Below are 19,810 nucleotides of genomic sequence, written 5' to 3'. Positions count from 1 at the left end.
AACAAAAAAGAAAAGAAAGGTTTTCAACTTTTTACTTTAATATAAGCACTCATAATAAATATTCTTATTAGGTTCGATATAATTTTAATAACAAATTAAAAAAAAAAATATTATTGTAAGTTCGTTTGACTAAAAAATAGTTTCGTTCGCCAGTGCAATTTTCATAATTATAATAAATATATTTTCCCTAAATAGTGTTTTTAATGTTGGCATAGATTAGAATATATACTAGCTACGAGCAATTAAATTATTTGCTTCAGGCTGCAAAAGCTCTTTGACAATAGCAGATACCATTTCGGTCAAAATACTTTGTAGCTTCGTTACATCCCTACAATAAAATACATATTAATTAAAATAGAGATTCACAAAAAGTCTTTAAATTTTCATAACCAATAATCATACATACTTTTGATCTGGAGAAGCACAAAGTTCATTATAATATTTAATTTTTGGTTCTGTACCACTAGTTCGAAGAGTGGTAACTAAACCATTTTTGAAAGTAAACGTTATCATTTGACTTGAATTGGAAACAGGTAAAACTGCTCGATTTCCAGGCTGAGTGTTATCATACCCAGTGGTTAGGTCTCGAACGCTTCTGATAGGATATTTTCCTTCAAGAATGCAGGTTGGATACTAAAAAGTAAAATTCAATATTAGATAAATATAATGCCTATTTAGCTCACTCATATATTTTCATAAAACTACGCATATACAAGAACTCATTTTTAATTATAATTTATAAAATGATATTTTATACGTGGCAAGTGTAAAATTAAGGGTATAATAATTTAATAATTTTATTATATTATTTTGTAATATTAATACAAATTATAATAAACAATATAATTAAAAAGTCGATAGAAAGTAGAAAAATATCTTTCAAAAATTAAAAATTTAATTCGTTCATGCATGAAAACCGAAAGAAGTCGATCTACTTAACAAACATAAATATCACTAAAATATATCAATTGTATAAATTTAAATTATTACTATGAAAATATTGTTTGCTACGACTTGTAAAGTAAATAATATAAAAATGAATTCACAAATATTTTAGCATTATTCAATGTATACGTATATGTGTATAAATAAATAAATAAATATATATATATATATATATATATATATATATATATACACTCATAAAAATATACTTAAAAAAGTTTCTGATCACATTTTAAAACTATCTTTTAAAATATTATAACACCTCGTATGTAATTTGTTAAGGACAATATCTTGAAAAAATAACAAAAATATTTAGCAATCTGACTAGAGAATTTAATTTATAAAAAGAACAATTATTTAAAATATCAGAAATAAATTGGAACAAACGTTTAATTTTCAATAGACGTAAAAAAAAAAATCAATTTGTATCGGGAACGGGAACAGACAAAAGTCGATCACCTTAAGTCGATATCTTTAGTTCAATTTCCTCTACTCGAGTCAAAATAATAATTCTTTGATGTCATAATTTTTTTTTTGTTGATAATAAGAATTGTAAATTAATTGCATCATCTATTTTGTTTTCTCTTGTTCCATCAATTCAATTTAGCGAAAATATTTAAATTTTATATCTTATACCATATACTAAAATCGACGTTTTCTCAAATATTATACAAAGCCTTTCTTTGAATTAGTCAATCTCGACTAATAATATTAAAATTTATTTCCGCAGACTCTACATTGTCTCGATAAATAACTAGGCCGCATTATTTATAAGATATATTTAAATATCAAAAATACTGGGTATCAGTTGAACATTAAACGTATCCTAATTTCAGAAATTATATCTAATTGTTTTGATTTGAAAAAGTATTTATTAAAAGTATGTAGTCATTTTATTAATTACACTAGTGAATACACTACGTGAAAAATTGATTTTAATTATTTTAATTAATCGCATAAATTATAGTATGAAAAATGAAAATGCAAAATTAATTCTACTTTAAAAATTGTTAGGATTTTGCAACACTGTAATGGACGAAATTGGAATAATTACTCTTAACAATGCCAGCGACTTTACATTATTTGCAATTCAAGAAAATACAAAAGTATATCGTTACTTGCTGAAAATAGTATATAAATAGCCTTTCTATAATAAACATTAAAAATTTAGAATAACTTTGGCTTTTCAAATCTAAAAGCCTAGATTATAAGAAAAATAGTAAGAATGATATACTAGATTTAAGAATTAAAAATAAATTATATATTCCAGAAAATAATTATATAAAGTTATAAAGTATTTAATGCATATTAAATTAAAATAATTAATATTTATAGATAATGTCAAGAAGAATATATCCCAATTGAAATATATATGCAACGTAAAAATCTAATTAAAATTTAATGTATTAATTACGAGATGTCAATATATCCAATGACTTTCTAACTTCACGGTATATCATTTAGAACATTTATATAAATTATATTTATATTAATTTATAAAATAGATAATTCAAAGGTAATGTAAAGCGAATGTACCTTATAAATGAAAACGTGTAAAAACTGTATTGGAATTATTTATTACATTGAATTTGAAGTATACCATATTGGTTTTGCAATTAGATATAACGATATTCGCGCGCGAGCGCACGCGCATATGTGTGGGTGTATATATATATATATATATATATATATATATATATAGATATATAATGTTATATAAATAAATACGATTCTTTAAAAGTTCCGCACGAACATGATATGAATAACCTATACTGATAGACCACATTTCTCTTATCTTACGCCCCCCCCCCCTATTCCGCCATATTCTTATCGCGCAAAAATAAAAGAATGACAACAATAAAATAATCGAGGACAAATAATCACAGGAAAAATATGTGCATGATAAATCTGATTATATAAATATCAACAGTAGTTAATTTCTAGTTTTTATACTTTAATTAAGCATATTTATTTTCGATTATTTATAATTCTACATTTTCCTACAACGTCCTTTCTTGATTAGACAAACTTGTGACAAAGCTCACAGAAATCGCATTACGTTTACGATACACTACATAAAGGATCGTAACAATTTAAGTAATTTTTCCAATTCAATATCTCATAAATTTATAAATATTTTCAATATCAGGCCTAGATAATGTTGGATTTAATGTTATATAAATATTAAAAAAAAGAAAAGAAAAAAAAAATTATTGAAAAAATTAACACAAGAATCTCTTTTTATATTTAATGAATTTTTAAAAATCAATAACAATGATTCTTGAAAATTAAATTTTTTAATAGACAAGCAAGCGAACGAGTAGTATTTTTATACGATCATACATAACGTATGAATAACAATGAAAGAAGTTTTAACAAAAATTTATTCCATAATTTTTGCTAATTTCTTCGGTAATAAATGTCGGATTTCTAAAACATCTCTTGCTCACTTAAAAAGATTTAGAATCGATATTTGATTAGAGTCTTTTTAGAAGATTAATAAATTATAATAAGAATGTGACAGCCTCTAAGGCGCTCTAAAAGAAATAAAAAAAAAAAGGCCAACGGAGCACAACAGATCGCAATTTACAATTAATTAGATCAAGACAAAAAATTCGATTTTATAAATAGATGTATCTTTAAAATATTAAAAAAAATTTTTTTTTTAAACTGAAAAATGAGTATAGTTCTATTCATAAAGGAATATATGTTGAAAAAGATATCGAATTATTAGCGGAAATGCGTTATTTATTAAGTGTATTCAATTATTAATTGAATAAGTTTAAATAAGTTTTATTTAAACGACTTATTCAACAGCAATGAGTATGATATATATATATATATATATATATACACGTATTAATTATAGGCGGAGAATATTAAAGCGATCGCATTAATAGTTTAATTGTTTGAAAAGAAAAAGAAAGAAAGATGTAAACTCACATTGCGTTAATCTCGCTTTCGTCGAAGAAGGGCGTGAGATAATATAGAGATTGCACAACAGGTAGAGCAAGCACAAACAGAAGGAAAGAAGGTACTAGCGTCAGAGATATCAAAAACATGTTCTGTAATTTTTCAACCCACAGTGCCTTCCGTTTTGACATGTCGTTCATTATCATATGAAATTATAACGACACTGAACGTACTTTCGTCGAACGATCCGCTGCTGCTTATCGAACCTTTTCGACGGCAACCTACCGTCCGTGATTAAAAAACAAGACGAAAACACGTACGCATGGAAAACAAAGACATTTAGTTGAGCGGCCCAAGTCCCACTACTGTTTTCTTTTTATTAATGTTTGTAAAGTTTTTAATAAATCTTCAATTTTTTCAGCTGCGCGCTCCTCCTTCGTGCAAGCAGCACGAAATAGTCGCTTGACAGTGATTTTTCCTCCAATGAATTTTTATTATACAAGTTGCAGGATGTGAGATGCGAATAGCAGTCTATTTTGAGCAAGAACTTTTTCTAACAAATGCACACCTTAGCGATTGACTGGAAAGGCCCCTTCTTCGATCATCGCTTTATTACACAAATGCGCACTTCTGGTTGGGAATGGGCAGTAGTACTCGTCGACCTTGAATATCTGCGGTAACATACGCGCACAACTGTGATTTTTGCCGTAGCCTATGAGCACTTAGAAATAATTAAGACGCCGCTCGCGAATTTCCACGAGTCATAGGCATGCATTTCATATAAATATACTCGTTACATTAGGAAGAATTACCCCCACCCCGCGTATCAATGCTCATCCCATCCGTTTATTATGAACGACTGACGCGACTTTTATTCTAATTTATAATCGTTGGTCAAATTTTTTTTTACAAATTATTTCCGATTCCTCTCGTCTGAATAAATAATCACACACGCACCCAAACGTAAATAAGCATCTACGTGTATGTATATGTATATATATATATATATATATATATATATATATATATATATACATATACATATAACGTACAAACTTATGTTTAAATATTTGGAATTATTTTTATGCACATACACGCGCATCCATATACTCACATATATGTACCTATACAAATGGTTACATCATTTTAGACATTTTTTAATAACATTTAAAAGTACATTTTAAAAACTTTTGAATCACGTTAAAAGAACAATTGATTTAAATATCTTTTGAAACAAACATTAATATTTATAATCTTACGACAGCCGATATAATAAAAATATTAAAGTTTTAAGTCATTTTACAATAAATTTACATGAGTTAATAAAATATTTATTACATAAGAAACACAATTAGGATATGAAAAGCATGGAATAAAAAGTGTTTTTTTAATATTAAAATATTCCACATATATGTGTATATATTTAACGTACCAAATAACATTAAATCCAATGTATTTTCAAAAATGAAGTTTTTCTAATTCAGAGAATACATATTTAAATTGAATTAAAAATATTTATCTTTATAAATTGTTGATTTTAACTTTGTAGTAAAGCCTAGTTAAGTAATCAATATCCTTTAAGAGTCTATTGACTTTCTTTCATTATTAATAAATCATAAAAATAAAGGAAATATTAATGTTTAAATATTTGTAATTGGTTACATATAATAAAAAATATAAGGAATTGGTTCGATGAAACTTAATAATTATGTATTTTAATGCATAATTTTATATGTAAATTACAAGTAAAAATAGTCTCATGTTTAAAAATCTAAATTCTTAAAGTGATGATGCATTTCATAAAGTAAAAAAGTATATTCAAAGAATAAGTATCTATTTCAAAAGTATTTCATATTTTTACAATAATCCAATGATAAGTTTAAGAATAAATATCAAATATAAATTATAGACAAGTATCGAGTCTTGATAAATATATATAGTTCATAATTAATTACGGAATTGATTGTTATACCGACTAATATTATATAATAACAAAACTATTTAATATTTTTTACAATGCACTGGGCATATTAAATATAATATAAAACTTACGGTGTTTGCTTTATCATCAAAATTTCTCAGACGATTGAAAATGCTTTTTATTGTTTCTTGTTCATGACAAATCCAGTAAGAATTATCACTAATGTGATAACCATACCTAAAGAAAAATTCAATATTTAGATAAACTTATTTGAATCGTTTGAATAATTTATCATGGGAAACTATCTTACTCGCTATATATTTCGTTTAATTTATCGATCAGTGTAAAACCCATTGTTTGAAGATATGCTGCCATTTCAGCAATGCGTGTACCAGCACTCACTCCATCTTTATCCAATACGTTTGAGCCACACATAAATCCTATAGCTTCTTCATAAGCGAACAAAATTGTCTTTCCAAATTTGATCAATTCAGAGGCTTTATTGCCCATCCACTTAAAGCCCGTTAAAGTTTCCTTTAATTTTAACATTACAACATAAAGTATTGTCGCTAAAAAGACTTTTATTATAAAATATAGCCTTAATGTATTCTTAATCAAATATATACCGAAATCTTAACAAAAATCATTTTCTTTACTTCAAAGAATTGAGAAATATTAGTTAAAATAATTAAAGAATAATTAAAGTAATTGATCGAATAATTGAAAATTTTGTTTTTACCTCAAATTTAAAGCCTTCTTTCTTTGCAATCGATGCCAGTATTTTACTAGACACAGTGGATGCCATCATATAAGCATCTGCGAGATTACAATCAGGTTGTCTCACTTTAAATGTATGTAACATCCACCAACCTAATAAAGCTCCGAGCTCGTTTCCAGAAAATACATGCCAATCACCACTGAAAATTCATATTACTTATGCACATGACTACAAAAACTCTTATTAGATTTCTAATAGAGTATAAAGATTATTTTCCATTATTAATCATATTTAAGATGTATCCGTTTGATGATTTGTTTCTATTCATTTTTATTCTATTTATTTTTAATAACTAAGACTCACTTATTTTTTATAGCGCATGCAAGTCGATCTGCATCAGGATCATTAGCTATAATAATCGTAGAATCATTATCATTTGCCGTTTTAATACTTAATTCTAGTGCACTAGGCTCTTCAGGATTAGGAAACTTAACCGTTGAGAATTCAGGATCTGGATTCTTTTGTTCATCAACTACAATAAAGGGCTAAAAGAAAAATATTAATTATCACGTGCTTCTAGATATATATACGTGTATATTTACTTTATATTTGTATGATTGAAATTTTTACATTGAAATTAGCAACTTTAAACGCTTCGGCCATATAATTATAACCAACACCGTGTACAGGAGTGTAAGTGAACCTCAATGAAGTTTTTCTATTAACTTCTGGGTATAAAACATTTTTTTTAATATCACTAAAGTATGCTTCCATCACTTCTGTTAATGGATCCTTAAATATCGAGTTAGTATAAATAGAAGATGTATTCCATGATGATTGTAGAGGTTCTAGATTTTCTAAAATGCTTTTCTGAATTTCTTTATCGTGAGGTGTGATAATTTGTGATCCATTTTCCCAATAGACTTTATAGCCATTATCTTCTTTAGGATTGTGCGAGGCAGTGACCATAACACCGGCAGCACATTTGTATTTAAGTACACCGTATGGAATGAACGGTGTAGGACAAACCTTCGAATACATATAAACTTTAATTTTTTTATTTAAAAAAATAGTTGCGGTCAATTCAGCAAATCTAAGGTAAAAATATATGTATAATAATATTCATTATCGATAGTTTTAAAAGTCATATTATTGAAGAAATAACTATTACCTTTTACTGTTGTATCGACCATCGTATCCTAAAATAATACCTTTTTCTGTAACATCGGGAATGATTTTTAATAAATATTTCACTAATCCTTGACCAGTTTGTATAATAACCAAATCATTCATTTGATTATATCCTGGACCCATTTGTCCTCTAAGGCCAGCAGTACCAAATTCAAGTCTTTTGAGAAATAATTGTGACAAGGTTTTAATCTGTCCATTATCAATTAAATTTTTTATTTCCATTTCTGCTTTGATATCCTTAATCATAAAAAATTGCTTATTTAATATTAAAAAATAAAGTTCTCCATTAGTTTTAGAATGAAAATTCCAATTAATACACAATAGTTTCTCATTATATCAAATATTTTTCAATTTTGTAATAGAAAATGTATAGTATTACAAAATAATTTTCACTTAATAACTCTGGCTTATTTTATTAAATTATAGTGGAATTAATAATAAATAATTCTATTAAATAATAGTTTTAGATATTTTGCTAAATGAATAGAATGAATAATAGTCTGAATAGAAATAAATTCAAATTATAACTAAATTTTTTTCTTTCATTTTCTACAGAATAAAATTATACTAAAATTGTATATTTATATATATTTTTTTTTATGAAATATTATTATCTATTCATAAAATTCAACTTACTTTATTCCAACTCAACCATTCGTTGATTTGATCATCGAGAGTTGAATTCCCAGTATTCACACAATTAGGTGCCATGGCTCACAATTTTTGTAAAAAAAACTTATCAAAAATTATAATTACTTATCAGCTGTAAGAATAACCCAAATTATTATTATTATATTTTCTTTTCTTGTTTAACAATTCAATTTACCGCTCTATACAATAAAAAAAAAATCAATGACTATTTGCCTTTCAAACAAAATAGCATTCAAATGTTTTTCTGCACATACAATGCACATCATGCAATTTCTAACAAATCTACGAGTATATTTTTGGCGTTTTAAAATAATTCCTAAAAAAAATGCAGACGAAGAGCAGTTTTACAAATCGTATAATTATGTATTAATACTTATAGGTGTGAACTATTATTCCATTACAACGTTACATCAAATATCTCGTGAACGTGTCAATCAATATAAAAAAAATGCCATGTAAGCCCTTACTTCTTATCTTCTCATGCTTAATTTACCAAGCAAATGATAATTTTTATAAGTCCAATCAGGTCGTCTACGTTACAATACAATTAAATGCACGAATTAGTAGTTTAACAAAGTGGAAAAGTATTCACATGTTTAAAGCTACTTAGGGAAAACTATGTGTACTGCAAAAAATAAATTTGTAAAATTCATGAGATGAACGTAGTTAATTTAAAAATATAATAACAAACTTTGATATTCATATGTTGAATTTAACACTGCTGTAGCGAAATTCACTACACAAAACAAAAAGATTTATTACGTGCACATTTATCGTAATTTCAGATGGGAATAGTAGTCGGTTATCTCGTCAATAAAATTTTATATATACCAAGATCACCTCCCCCTCCCCCGCCCCACAACCTTCCCCTGCTCCTCCGCCACGACGATTCGCACTTTTTACAAACAGCAGCTTACATTTTCAAAGTTAAAGAAAAAAAATCAAGTTTTGTATTTAGCTTTCTATTAATAATAGTTGGATTGTAATACCATTTTTTGTTGTTTTTTTTTGTTTATCCTAATCCTTTTTCCTTTTTTGTTAATTATTCGATATAATAATTTATATTAATTTTTTAAAAGAAAAGAAAAGAAAATTATAATGCTCTTGCACGAACAACCATCAAGATTACTCATCGCATACTTATTGATGATTTTAACATCGCAATATTGTAAAGGCTTATCTATCAATTATTTCTAATCAATCTTGTTAATGCTCGGTGATTTACAATATTGTATATTAAAAAAAAAAAAAAAAAAAAAAAAAAATTAAATTGCAACACCATTATTCGAGCAACCGTAGCTACATAATACGCATGCGCATTTTCAAAGGCAAAACTTAACAACGCGCATGCGTAACCACTAGCGAGCTATAAAGATCTTGTCAATTGTCAATGACGCAAGATAACATTTGCCAATTATTAATTGAGTATTAGTGTTAAATGACATATGGTTTTTGTACAAACGTACAATTGAATTTTGTCATCGAAAGTGTAACTTTTACCGCAAAGTCCAATCAAGTCTCCATAACTTGTATAGAAAACATTGCGTATTTGTAAAATCACAAGATTTCACACGACTCGTTATTTAATCTCTCGTAATGTCTCGTTAACAGTCTAAGAATGCATATACACTTATAGTGGAGATTAATATCGATCGCCAATAGACGCGCTGTTAGAAAACACTTTTCCCAAGTAACTAAAGCAATCGACTATCTGGAATCAATGTAATGATAATTGATCGACGCAAATCTCCAAAGAGAGAATACCTATTGGCGCGTGAATTGGAAGGCAAAGTCGATTCATGAACGATGTGGAAAATAATTGCGTACTTGAATTTAACGCGTAATTGAATGGAATATCCGATTGCATTATGATACGTAAGAGTCTAATCGACGCTCCTGAATTCTCATAAAAACACATTACTTTCGACTATGTCGACTTCAAATTTTATGCACAGTGCGCGCATTTTATGCGCATAGACGTAACACTGGGATGACGACGGGTGATTTGCTTGGTGGGAGGAGAGGCGGAATACATTGTAAATTAACGTAGCATACACGACAATGTGCAATGCTAAAGAACGAGAAACGACGCAAAATCGATCGATTACCACAACCCACCACAATAAACAGCATTTGCCATGCACTCTACGTAATAAATTAGAGCGGATTTCAACCTAACCTGAGCGCTTGTCGGGATTAGCAGTGGGGCTGGCGAGCAGCATTGTCAATGACGCAAGATAACATTTGCCAATTATTAATTGAGTATTAGTGTTAAATGACATATGGTTTTTGTACAAACGTACAATTGAATTTTGTCATCGAAAGTGTAACTTTTACCGCAAAGTCCAATCAAGTCTCCATAACTTGTATAGAAAACATTGCGTATTTGTAAAATCACAAGATTTCACACGACTCGTTATTTAATCTCTCGTAATGTCTCGTTAACAGTCTAAGAATGCATATACACTTATAGTGGAGATTAATATCGATCGCCAATAGACGCGCTGTTAGAAAACACTTTTCCCAAGTAACTAAAGCAATCGACTATCTGGAATCAATGTAATGATAATTGATCGACGCAAATCTCCAAAGAGAGAATACCTATTGGCGCGTGAATTGGAAGGCAAAGTCGATTCATGAACGATGTGGAAAATAATTGCGTACTTGAATTTAACGCGTAATTGAATGGAATATCCGATTGCATTATGATACGTAAGAGTCTAATCGACGCTCCTGAATTCTCATAAAAACACATTACTTTCGACTATGTCGACTTCAAATTTTATGCACAGTGCGCGCATTTTATGCGCATAGACGTAACACTGGGATGACGACGGGTGATTTGCTTGGTGGGAGGAGAGGCGGAATACATTGTAAATTAACGTAGCATACACGACAATGTGCAATGCTAAAGAACGAGAAACGACGCAAAATCGATCGATTACCACAACCCACCACAATAAACAGCATTTGCCATGCACTCTACGTAATAAATTAGAGCGGATTTCAACCTAACCTGAGCGCTTGTCGGGATTAGCAGTGGGGCTGGCGAGCAGCGGGGGGGGGCGAAGGGAGAAAATATCGTCTGCCTCGTCAGCTGCTCAACCATCAACAAGAAAATGAAACTTATCCGTCTCTGGCCTTAAGAAACTTTGAGACTGTGTGCGCGCCTACGGTGTAATATACACGTGTAAGTTTGCACGTTGCAGAGGAGTGGATGTGCATTTTCGGCAGCGCAAATCGATAAAGCCGAAGAAAATCTGCGGATCGCACGCGCGCACACGAAGATGAAAGGAAAACGGCGCTACTCCTCCTACTACTGTTGCTCCAGCGCTGGAGCTGGGGAAGAGCCGAGACAGGCAAGGATAATCGGTACGCGCAACTCCCCTTACTTTCCTTAAAACGACGACGCGAAGGTATGGGAATCATCGGTCATTGTTCGGCGCGCGGATTCCGAAGACTGAGAAGTGCTAGGCGCCGAGACGGACGCAATGGACTTTGCCGGGGCTACTAAAACTGGAACACACATTGCGGGTGTCTTTTGGACCTCCTCGGCCGACTTCTTATCATAGTCCGCGTGGCCGCTGTTCGATAATGATTCGCCATTCGTTTATCTGATCGGAGAATTCTAAAAAGCTAACGACAACGGTGACGTTGACGTGAATTTTTTGGTGACTAGTCAAGCTAACTGCGTAAGTGCTTATTATAATATTCGTTTTAAACAATGCTGCTTCTAGGTTATTGTGGAGATGAGTTTACAAACATTTCTACTTTCGGTCACTATTTATCCTACTACTCGCTGATACTTTTACCATTAAAATGATTAGAATTTACTATAATTATCGTTCGGTAGATACATAGATTTTCGTTGATTTCCTTGATTACATTCACGTGTACATTAAAGTGCAACGTGGAATTTTTACATTTTACGTCGTCTTTAATTGCCATTGACTAATTTATTAAAAATGGCATATGAAAATGTCCTTTGATTTTTCCGAAGTCATATATCTTTGTAATCGCGTAGAATTTATAATCGAGCGCCCAATAATAAAATTATTTAAATTAAAATGCAATCATTTTTAATGTACGTCGATATTTTTTTTTTTTTTTTTTTTTTTCTATAAGTATAATTTAATCCATGGATTTTCCATTCAATGTTGTTCAATACTTAACTAATCCCATGAAATGTAAGCAATTTGAATTATTTATGACTCATTAATAATATCTGGATAATAATATTAATCTAATGGTTATACAATTATAATATTTAAATTATGTTTGTTTAATTGATTAAAAACTGTTTTGCAGGAATTAGCTTAATTAGCTTCTAAAATTCTGTCTTAATTTTTATGGTTCATTCTATTATACTAAAGCTTATTATTTATTCCTAATGTAAAAGAACTATATTGATAGTATTTTCTCTATTTTAATAAAACAGCATTATTATATTAATATTAATAAATTATAATTAATGGACAATTGATGTAGAAAATTTTATAATGGATATTGGCCTAGTAAAAATCGCAGAAGACAAAGATTTTGAGAAGCTCAAAAAACTGTACGATGATAATAATGACTGGAAATTGGATTATAATAAGCCAGACTTATCAGTTTGGACCAAAACCGTCCCAGGAATTAGTTTTAAAATGGTGAAGGTAAATTATTTTTTTTTACTTACTGCTAGAAAGAAAAAATATAAATTTATATATGCCTGTTTGTGTGTGCGTGCGCGCGTGCGTGTGTATGTGGGTGTCTGTGTATATTAAAAATAAAACTTATATGTCTGTCAGATTGTTTGTATATTTGAAATTTTATTGCAGATTAGAACAAGATTTTCTGACGTTCTGCCTGAAACGCTATACGATGTTTTACATGATCCCGAATATAGAAAAGTATGGGATACACATATGATATCTTCAAAGGACATTGGCTTTTTTAATCCTAATAATGATATAGGTTATTACTCTAGTAAGTCTATATTAATCACAGTACTTATAATTCATGAACTATTAAAATTAAAAATTAAACTATTTTTTTACACAATATTGGATTCTCAACCCATAGTGGCCTGCCCTTCACCATTAAAAAATCGAGATTTTATATTACAAAGATCATGGCTCGATACTGGCTTAGAGCAACTAATTATAAATCATTCTGTATATCATAAGGATTATCCACCAAAAAAAAATTTCGTAAGAGCAACTTCTTATCTTACTGGTAATTATAATAGAAAAATTAAACGTAAATTTAATAAACATTATATAATATTTTCATAAGTTTGTATAAATAAGCTAATCATTTGCATATTTAGGATACGTTGTTAGACCATCACGCAATGGAGAAGGTTCAGAACTTGGTTATGTATCTCATACAGATCCTCATGGGAAATTACCTGTATGGCTAGTCAACAAAGTCACCCAAATATTTGCTCCAAAAGTAAAAATTAATTATCTATAAAACTATTTCCATGTTACGATGATAATTACAAATTAACGATTGATTATTTTAAAAAAATTTTTGCAGATGGTAAAAAAATTATATAAAGCATCAATTGGCTATCCTAGTTGGAAATTATTAAACAACCCAAATTATAAGCCCTGGCACTTTCCAGAGCAAATAACATCACCAAGAATAAAATTAGAAGATGTAAGATTTATTCAATATTTTATTCTTTACTATGAAATCAAAAACTATAAAAGAAAATTTTAATTATTGTACAAAACAATTCATATAAATGTTTGCCCATTGAATGCATATTAATACTTTTAAATTATTATTTTCTTATTTAGTGTGTAAAATCAGCTGAAGAAAAAAATATTAAAAATAATTACGTTGATGAATCTAATCTTAAAGAAACACGAATTAAAGATATCGAAATTATGGACAGTGATTAGTTTTCCATCGAAACATTAATTTTATTTTTATAATATAAGATATTAATTTTTTAATAATTCAATTTATGAAGTTCAGTATTGTAATAGACAGTAAAAAAAAAAAAAAAAAAAACGCAATGTTCACCATGAGATTTTTTACAATGGTGAAGTCCCAAGTTTGTGATTCTTGAATGCTAATAAACAGTGAGCGTAAATTGTTGACGTCGTTATTATTTATGTACATTATGAGACATGAACAGTTCATTAATGACAAGTCTTTCAAGAGAGAATAAAACGTATGTAATGCGCAGCCTATGGGGTATATAATTCATAAATATTTACGTAGTACAAAATAAGAAAAAATACTCTTTTTGTTATTTACAATAAATATATTACGGCCCCGAATTAAATAATATATCATTACGATTATATTGTATTGTATATATTGCGCACGTGCATTAGTCTTTTTGCTCATTAACATATGCTAATGTTAAAAAATGAGTTTAATAGTATATTAAGTCAGAAGATGCAGATGATGAATTTACACCAAAGATCAAAGAACTTATGTATTAATATTTTACTAACTAATCACATCATCTAGTTGGCTGAAATGTGAAGAGTACATTGTTAAATATTATTTTGACAATAGTTTAGTAAGAAATGAAGGTGACTTGTTACAACAAGTACTTTTATAAATGTAAAGGCTGCATTTTAAATCAATTCATTTTTTAAAAATGTCTATGGAAAAAATTAAATATTCTAGTTTTACCTTCTAATATGCAAACTTGTTCAAATTGCAATAACGAATACAATATGTAATTCATCAATTTGAATTTAAGTAAAAATTTTCTAAATTTATAAAAGAATTTTCATTTCTTATCTATGTTATATAAATCTAATAAATATGTTATTAATCAAAATACTGGCAGACTGTGATTGGTATTTTTTTTTTTTTTTTTTTTCATCAAATGCACATAATCGTTTGGGTTCTAATTTTCAAATAAAATTATTGATTATTCAGGAAATTAATTTTATTTAATTCTAGACATATTAATAATAAATCAAACCTAATTAAAAAAAAAAAAATAATAATAATAAATTTTACAAAAAAAGAAATAAGATTAAAAATTTAGTCAATTTATATTTAACTTTCGAAAATTGTTAATGAAATTGTTATACGTACTTAATGATATTATCACTAAATAATAACATCTTTGCCCGAATAACGTTTTTATAGATTTTCATATAAGATATTACAATAATGTAAAAAATTTTCGACAATATTTGTACACTGACAAAAAACGTAATATATTTATTTCTTTAAATTATTAATAATAAATATGAAAATTTATTAATGTTATTTGATATTTATAATTAGTATTTTATTATTCCAAATGAAAATTTGTTATATCAATTAAAATACCTTTGACTTAATAAATGTTCACTTTTTTTTTTAAAAAAATTTCAGTATCTTAATATTTTCAGATATGAAGTGTATGTAAAGACTTGCTTCATGTTATTAAACAAATTCAAATATTAATTTAGTATTGATTACAATAATAATTAATATATATAAATATATATATATATATTTATTTATTTATGTACACACATACGCGCATGCACATAAAAAAAGTATAGTAGTATTTTAATTCCACAATTAAATTATTGTTATTTAACAAATTAATATTTACACTTTATAAAACTTATTAAAGTTTGAAAAAGTCTCAACTCGTATAAAGGACTGAAACAAAAGCAAAACTTATACATTATAATGAATACCGATGCACCTCATTGCATCTTAAAGTGTCTTGTTCTTTTTTAAATTTTGCGCACAATTTTCATAAGCCTGATACAATTCAAATGTAAAAAGTTATATCGTTGATCGTATATTTTAAGATGAAAAAAAGTTTCGATATTGTTAATATTGCTATTATTACATGTTGCATTTAAGAATGAGACTATGAGAAATATGTATAAATTATTCAAGTTTTTGCTTTATGGCAAATTTATGGTAAAGCTATTATTATAGAAAGTATACGAGCTTATACATTAAACAATTTGGTATTCCAAAAGTTTATGACTTATTTTTTAATTAATTTTGTCTCTTGGAAAAATTAATAGTTATTCAACTTTGCCCATATAAAATTTAATTAGTAATTACAATTAGAAAAAATTTAATTTTTGTTAATAAATAATAATTTTATTAATAATAATAAAAATGATTGTGATTCGATAATTCAAAAATTAAATTTTGGGTTTTACAAAATGAATTAAAAATAAAATGCTCAAACGGACTAAAGATATTTTTAGAAAGCTTAAAGTTAAACGAAAAAATTTAATTAGTTATAGATTTTTAATATATCGTTATGTATTCATATAGTAAGATATTCAAATAATTTTTGGTAAGAATCTATTTAATTTTTCATTATACTTGATATGTTCATTTTAAATAAGATTATAATTACTTGAAAAATATAAAAATGAATTGCAGAAAAATAATTGAAATGTTCAGTATTATTCGATAATTGTTAATATTATAATTAAACGACTTAATAAATTAAAATTTTAATTATGAACAGAATATATTCAATTTTATTGCAAATATAAGTACAATAACTTTTTCAATTACAATGTAATTTTCTCTTGGGTATCAAAAATAATTTAATCTTTTTTTTTTAATAATTGATTTATTGATATTCAAGTAAGGCTGATTTGAATTTTCATAACAGAAATTCTATTCAACTATTAAATTGTCAATTTTGTAAGAAACAAAAATATTTTCAACTACCCAATTGGACTAGAAAATTGACGTAAGGAAATAAATGTTCATAGCCATAATTTATTAAGTTGTATTAACAAAACTCTTCAAGTGGCAAAATAAAATATTTTCAAACTTACAATCTTCAACCGAACAATATCTAATTTACATTTATAATGTAAAGCGCATTTTCCGATTACGCTTACTAGTCCATTTTTATCAATGTAATAATAAATATAAATATTCTCCAGCGGCTGTGTAGTGCAACATTGTTGCACTTTCATAAGCATTAAAAACTAGTTTTCCTCTGCAATTATATCACTGTTATAAAACAATTTTGGAAATATTTTTGTGCTTTAAACAAGACCGTGTTATTATAAAATTTTGAGTATCGTAGCAAACAAATGAGCATTTTGTAATTATAATAAAATATTGCATCGTACATTAAATGTTTTTTTTTTTAATCTAAATTCCTTTCATGTTTATACATACTTTACAATACAATGTATAACATCATTAATATTATTTTAAAAAATAAACAATATTATGAAAAATAGACATAGATATATTATAAAATATTATTCTTATATTTCAAATTTTAAGGTGCGAATTGTGTTAGAGTGAAAAGTATACTTTTTCTTAATTGTCATAATTGATCGTAAACATGTTATTCTTATATTTTACTTGGAAAATAAAGATGTTTAATATATTTTATGTTGGTTATAAGAAAATTTACAAATGACTATGTAATATTTTTGTTTCTTTCTTTATTTATTTTTAAAATACAACCGTTTTAAGAACTAAATATTTTTTGTGACAATTTTTATTGATTTTAATACATCCATCATTTATGATAAATTATACAAATTTATATGATTTTAATTATAATTGAAAACCTATTTATTATTCACTTGTTCATTCACTGAATTTTTCTACCGAATTAATTTAACAATTTTAGACTTATAATATTAAACTACAAATTCGGAATAAATTGATATTCAGTAAAGTTCAAACAACATAAATATCATATGTTTTTAATGTTAGTATAGAATTATTTTAGCCAACATACTTAATTTGGCATAAATATTAAATACATTTTTAATCATAAATTTTGCCGAATAGTTTTTTTGTTTTGTTTTACTTGATTTTTATTTAAACTATCTTATCTTTCAAATAATCATAATACGTTAACAATAAAATAAAATGTAATATCTTGCAATTTTTAAAAATATGATGAAATATAATAAATAAAAATATCCTTTTTCATATAAAAATAATCGCATTTATCATTTTTTATAATCTAGTACCACATAAAAATAAAATGAAATATTATACTTATGGGGTTGATTATATGTCATAATTATTTTTCTTTATTGAAAATATGAGATGAAACTGTAAATTGAGTAAGAATATTATTATAAAGACGATTATTTATTATAAACAAATATATATACATATATATATGTATAATATGCAATGCTTTTATAATTAGATACATAGATATAGATTTTGCAAAAATTCTTTTCTTTTTTTTAAAACTTATTTTAAGTATTCTCGATGTTCGCACTTGAAATAGTAATAATTAACAAATATAGGAACTATAAAAAGTAAAGAATTTCTATGAATTCTTAACTTGTATTAATCATTGAAGTATATTAAATAATAACCCTAATGAATAGAATTAGTCAATTTGAAAATTAAACTACTCGATTATGCTAAAAACAAAGGCAAACATGGGCTGAGAATTTCAATTTACTATTTCGACTAGAAAATAGTGTATTAAAATTGAAAATGACTATAAACATGAAAAGTTAAATTATGTCAATTGAAAGCTTATGCCGTTACTTACACATATACATACTGTTTATTGTAGATAATATATTTTTGCGTCATTAGATAACAGTGCTTTCTAAAAGAAATTGTTGAAGGCAATGCGTGCATTAGCTTCGATATCGACAAAAGTAACTAATCTTAATTAAATCTTAATCGATAATTTCAGAATTTATTTTATATTATATTGTAAATTATTTTAAGACTTTGGATTAAATGGGGGGTCATCTGTATTACAGCGTCATAGGAATCAATATTTTACAGTAAATTGTAAATAGCACTGATCACCGACATTTTCAAAGTTTTCAAATCTAATTTAAAGTATTGCGATTGATAAAGACTAGAAAAGAGGGAAATGTAAAGTAGGAGTGCTCAAGATAAAAAAATAAAAGCTCTTTTTTTCTCTTTTTTTTAATTTATTTTTGATATTTTTTCGAGGTTATCTGAAATCAATGTAAACAACCTTTATCGATAGCAAGTAAAAAAATGTTAATGAAGTCGCTAAAATATTAAATACGATTTTGTTCATTTTCGAATGAAAATGTTTATAAGGTTTTTATGTAATTTTTATTACTCAATCTTTGTCTCAATATCATAATATTTTTTTTATATTTTTTTTTTATTTGGAAAGAATATTTTTGATTATTGATAAAAAAAAAAAAAAATAAAAAAAAAAGAAACAAAAATAAAATAAAATACTTAAAGATTATTTTGATGACTGTCCGTTCATTGATGCACACCTCTACAAAATATTGATAACAAATATCGATTAACAAAAAAAGTCAGGTACTTTTAGTTGAGGTATATCCCGAGTAAATTATTCAATGAAATATAAGTGAAGCGTTGCGCATAAGGACACGCGAGTGAGTCCCTTAGAGCGTTGAAAGCTTACACTATAGTGCGAGCGATGCGTCCTTTTACGCGGGAGAACATCAAACATCGTGTGTCCTTTGAGAGCAAGAGCTCGAAAACCGAACCGCTTGACTTCTTGGCGAGGCTTCTAAGAA

General features: G+C 26.9%; 2 protein-coding genes across 2 annotated transcripts; one reads left to right on the top strand and one right to left on the bottom strand.

Moving 5' to 3' along the window:
- Positions 1-77: 77 nt before the first annotated feature.
- Positions 78-8,960, bottom strand: Pgm2a (phosphoglucomutase 2). Its single transcript, XM_011504341.1, has 10 exons — positions 8,807-8,960; positions 8,325-8,451; positions 7,669-7,925; positions 7,128-7,590; positions 6,861-7,042; positions 6,519-6,696; positions 6,090-6,313; positions 5,911-6,016; positions 407-633; positions 78-328 (listed from the first exon to the last, which is right to left on the bottom strand). The coding sequence occupies exons 2-10, from the start codon at positions 8,397-8,399 to the stop codon at positions 229-231; spliced, it is 1,812 nt and encodes a 603-aa protein (XP_011502643.1). The 5' UTR covers positions 8,400-8,451; positions 8,807-8,960; the 3' UTR covers positions 78-228.
- Positions 8,961-12,794: 3,834 nt separating this feature from the next.
- LOC105366032 (PCTP-like protein) lies at positions 12,795-14,248 on the top strand. The gene is made up of 6 exons (XM_011504340.1): positions 12,795-12,994; positions 13,160-13,307; positions 13,404-13,556; positions 13,651-13,775; positions 13,863-13,985; positions 14,129-14,248. Exons 1-6 carry the CDS (start codon positions 12,839-12,841, stop codon positions 14,231-14,233), a joined length of 810 nt encoding a protein of 269 aa, XP_011502642.1. The 5' UTR covers positions 12,795-12,838; the 3' UTR covers positions 14,234-14,248.
- The last annotated feature ends 5,562 nt before the right edge of the window (positions 14,249-19,810 follow it).

Source organism: Ceratosolen solmsi, unplaced genomic scaffold (genome assembly GCF_000503995.2).
Source record: "Ceratosolen solmsi marchali unplaced genomic scaffold, CerSol_1.0 scaffold25, whole genome shotgun sequence".
Taxonomy (NCBI): Eukaryota; Metazoa; Arthropoda; class Insecta; order Hymenoptera; family Agaonidae; genus Ceratosolen; species Ceratosolen solmsi.
Note: the sequence above shows the minus strand (reverse complement) of the source record. Positions and strands in the feature narration are given on the sequence as shown.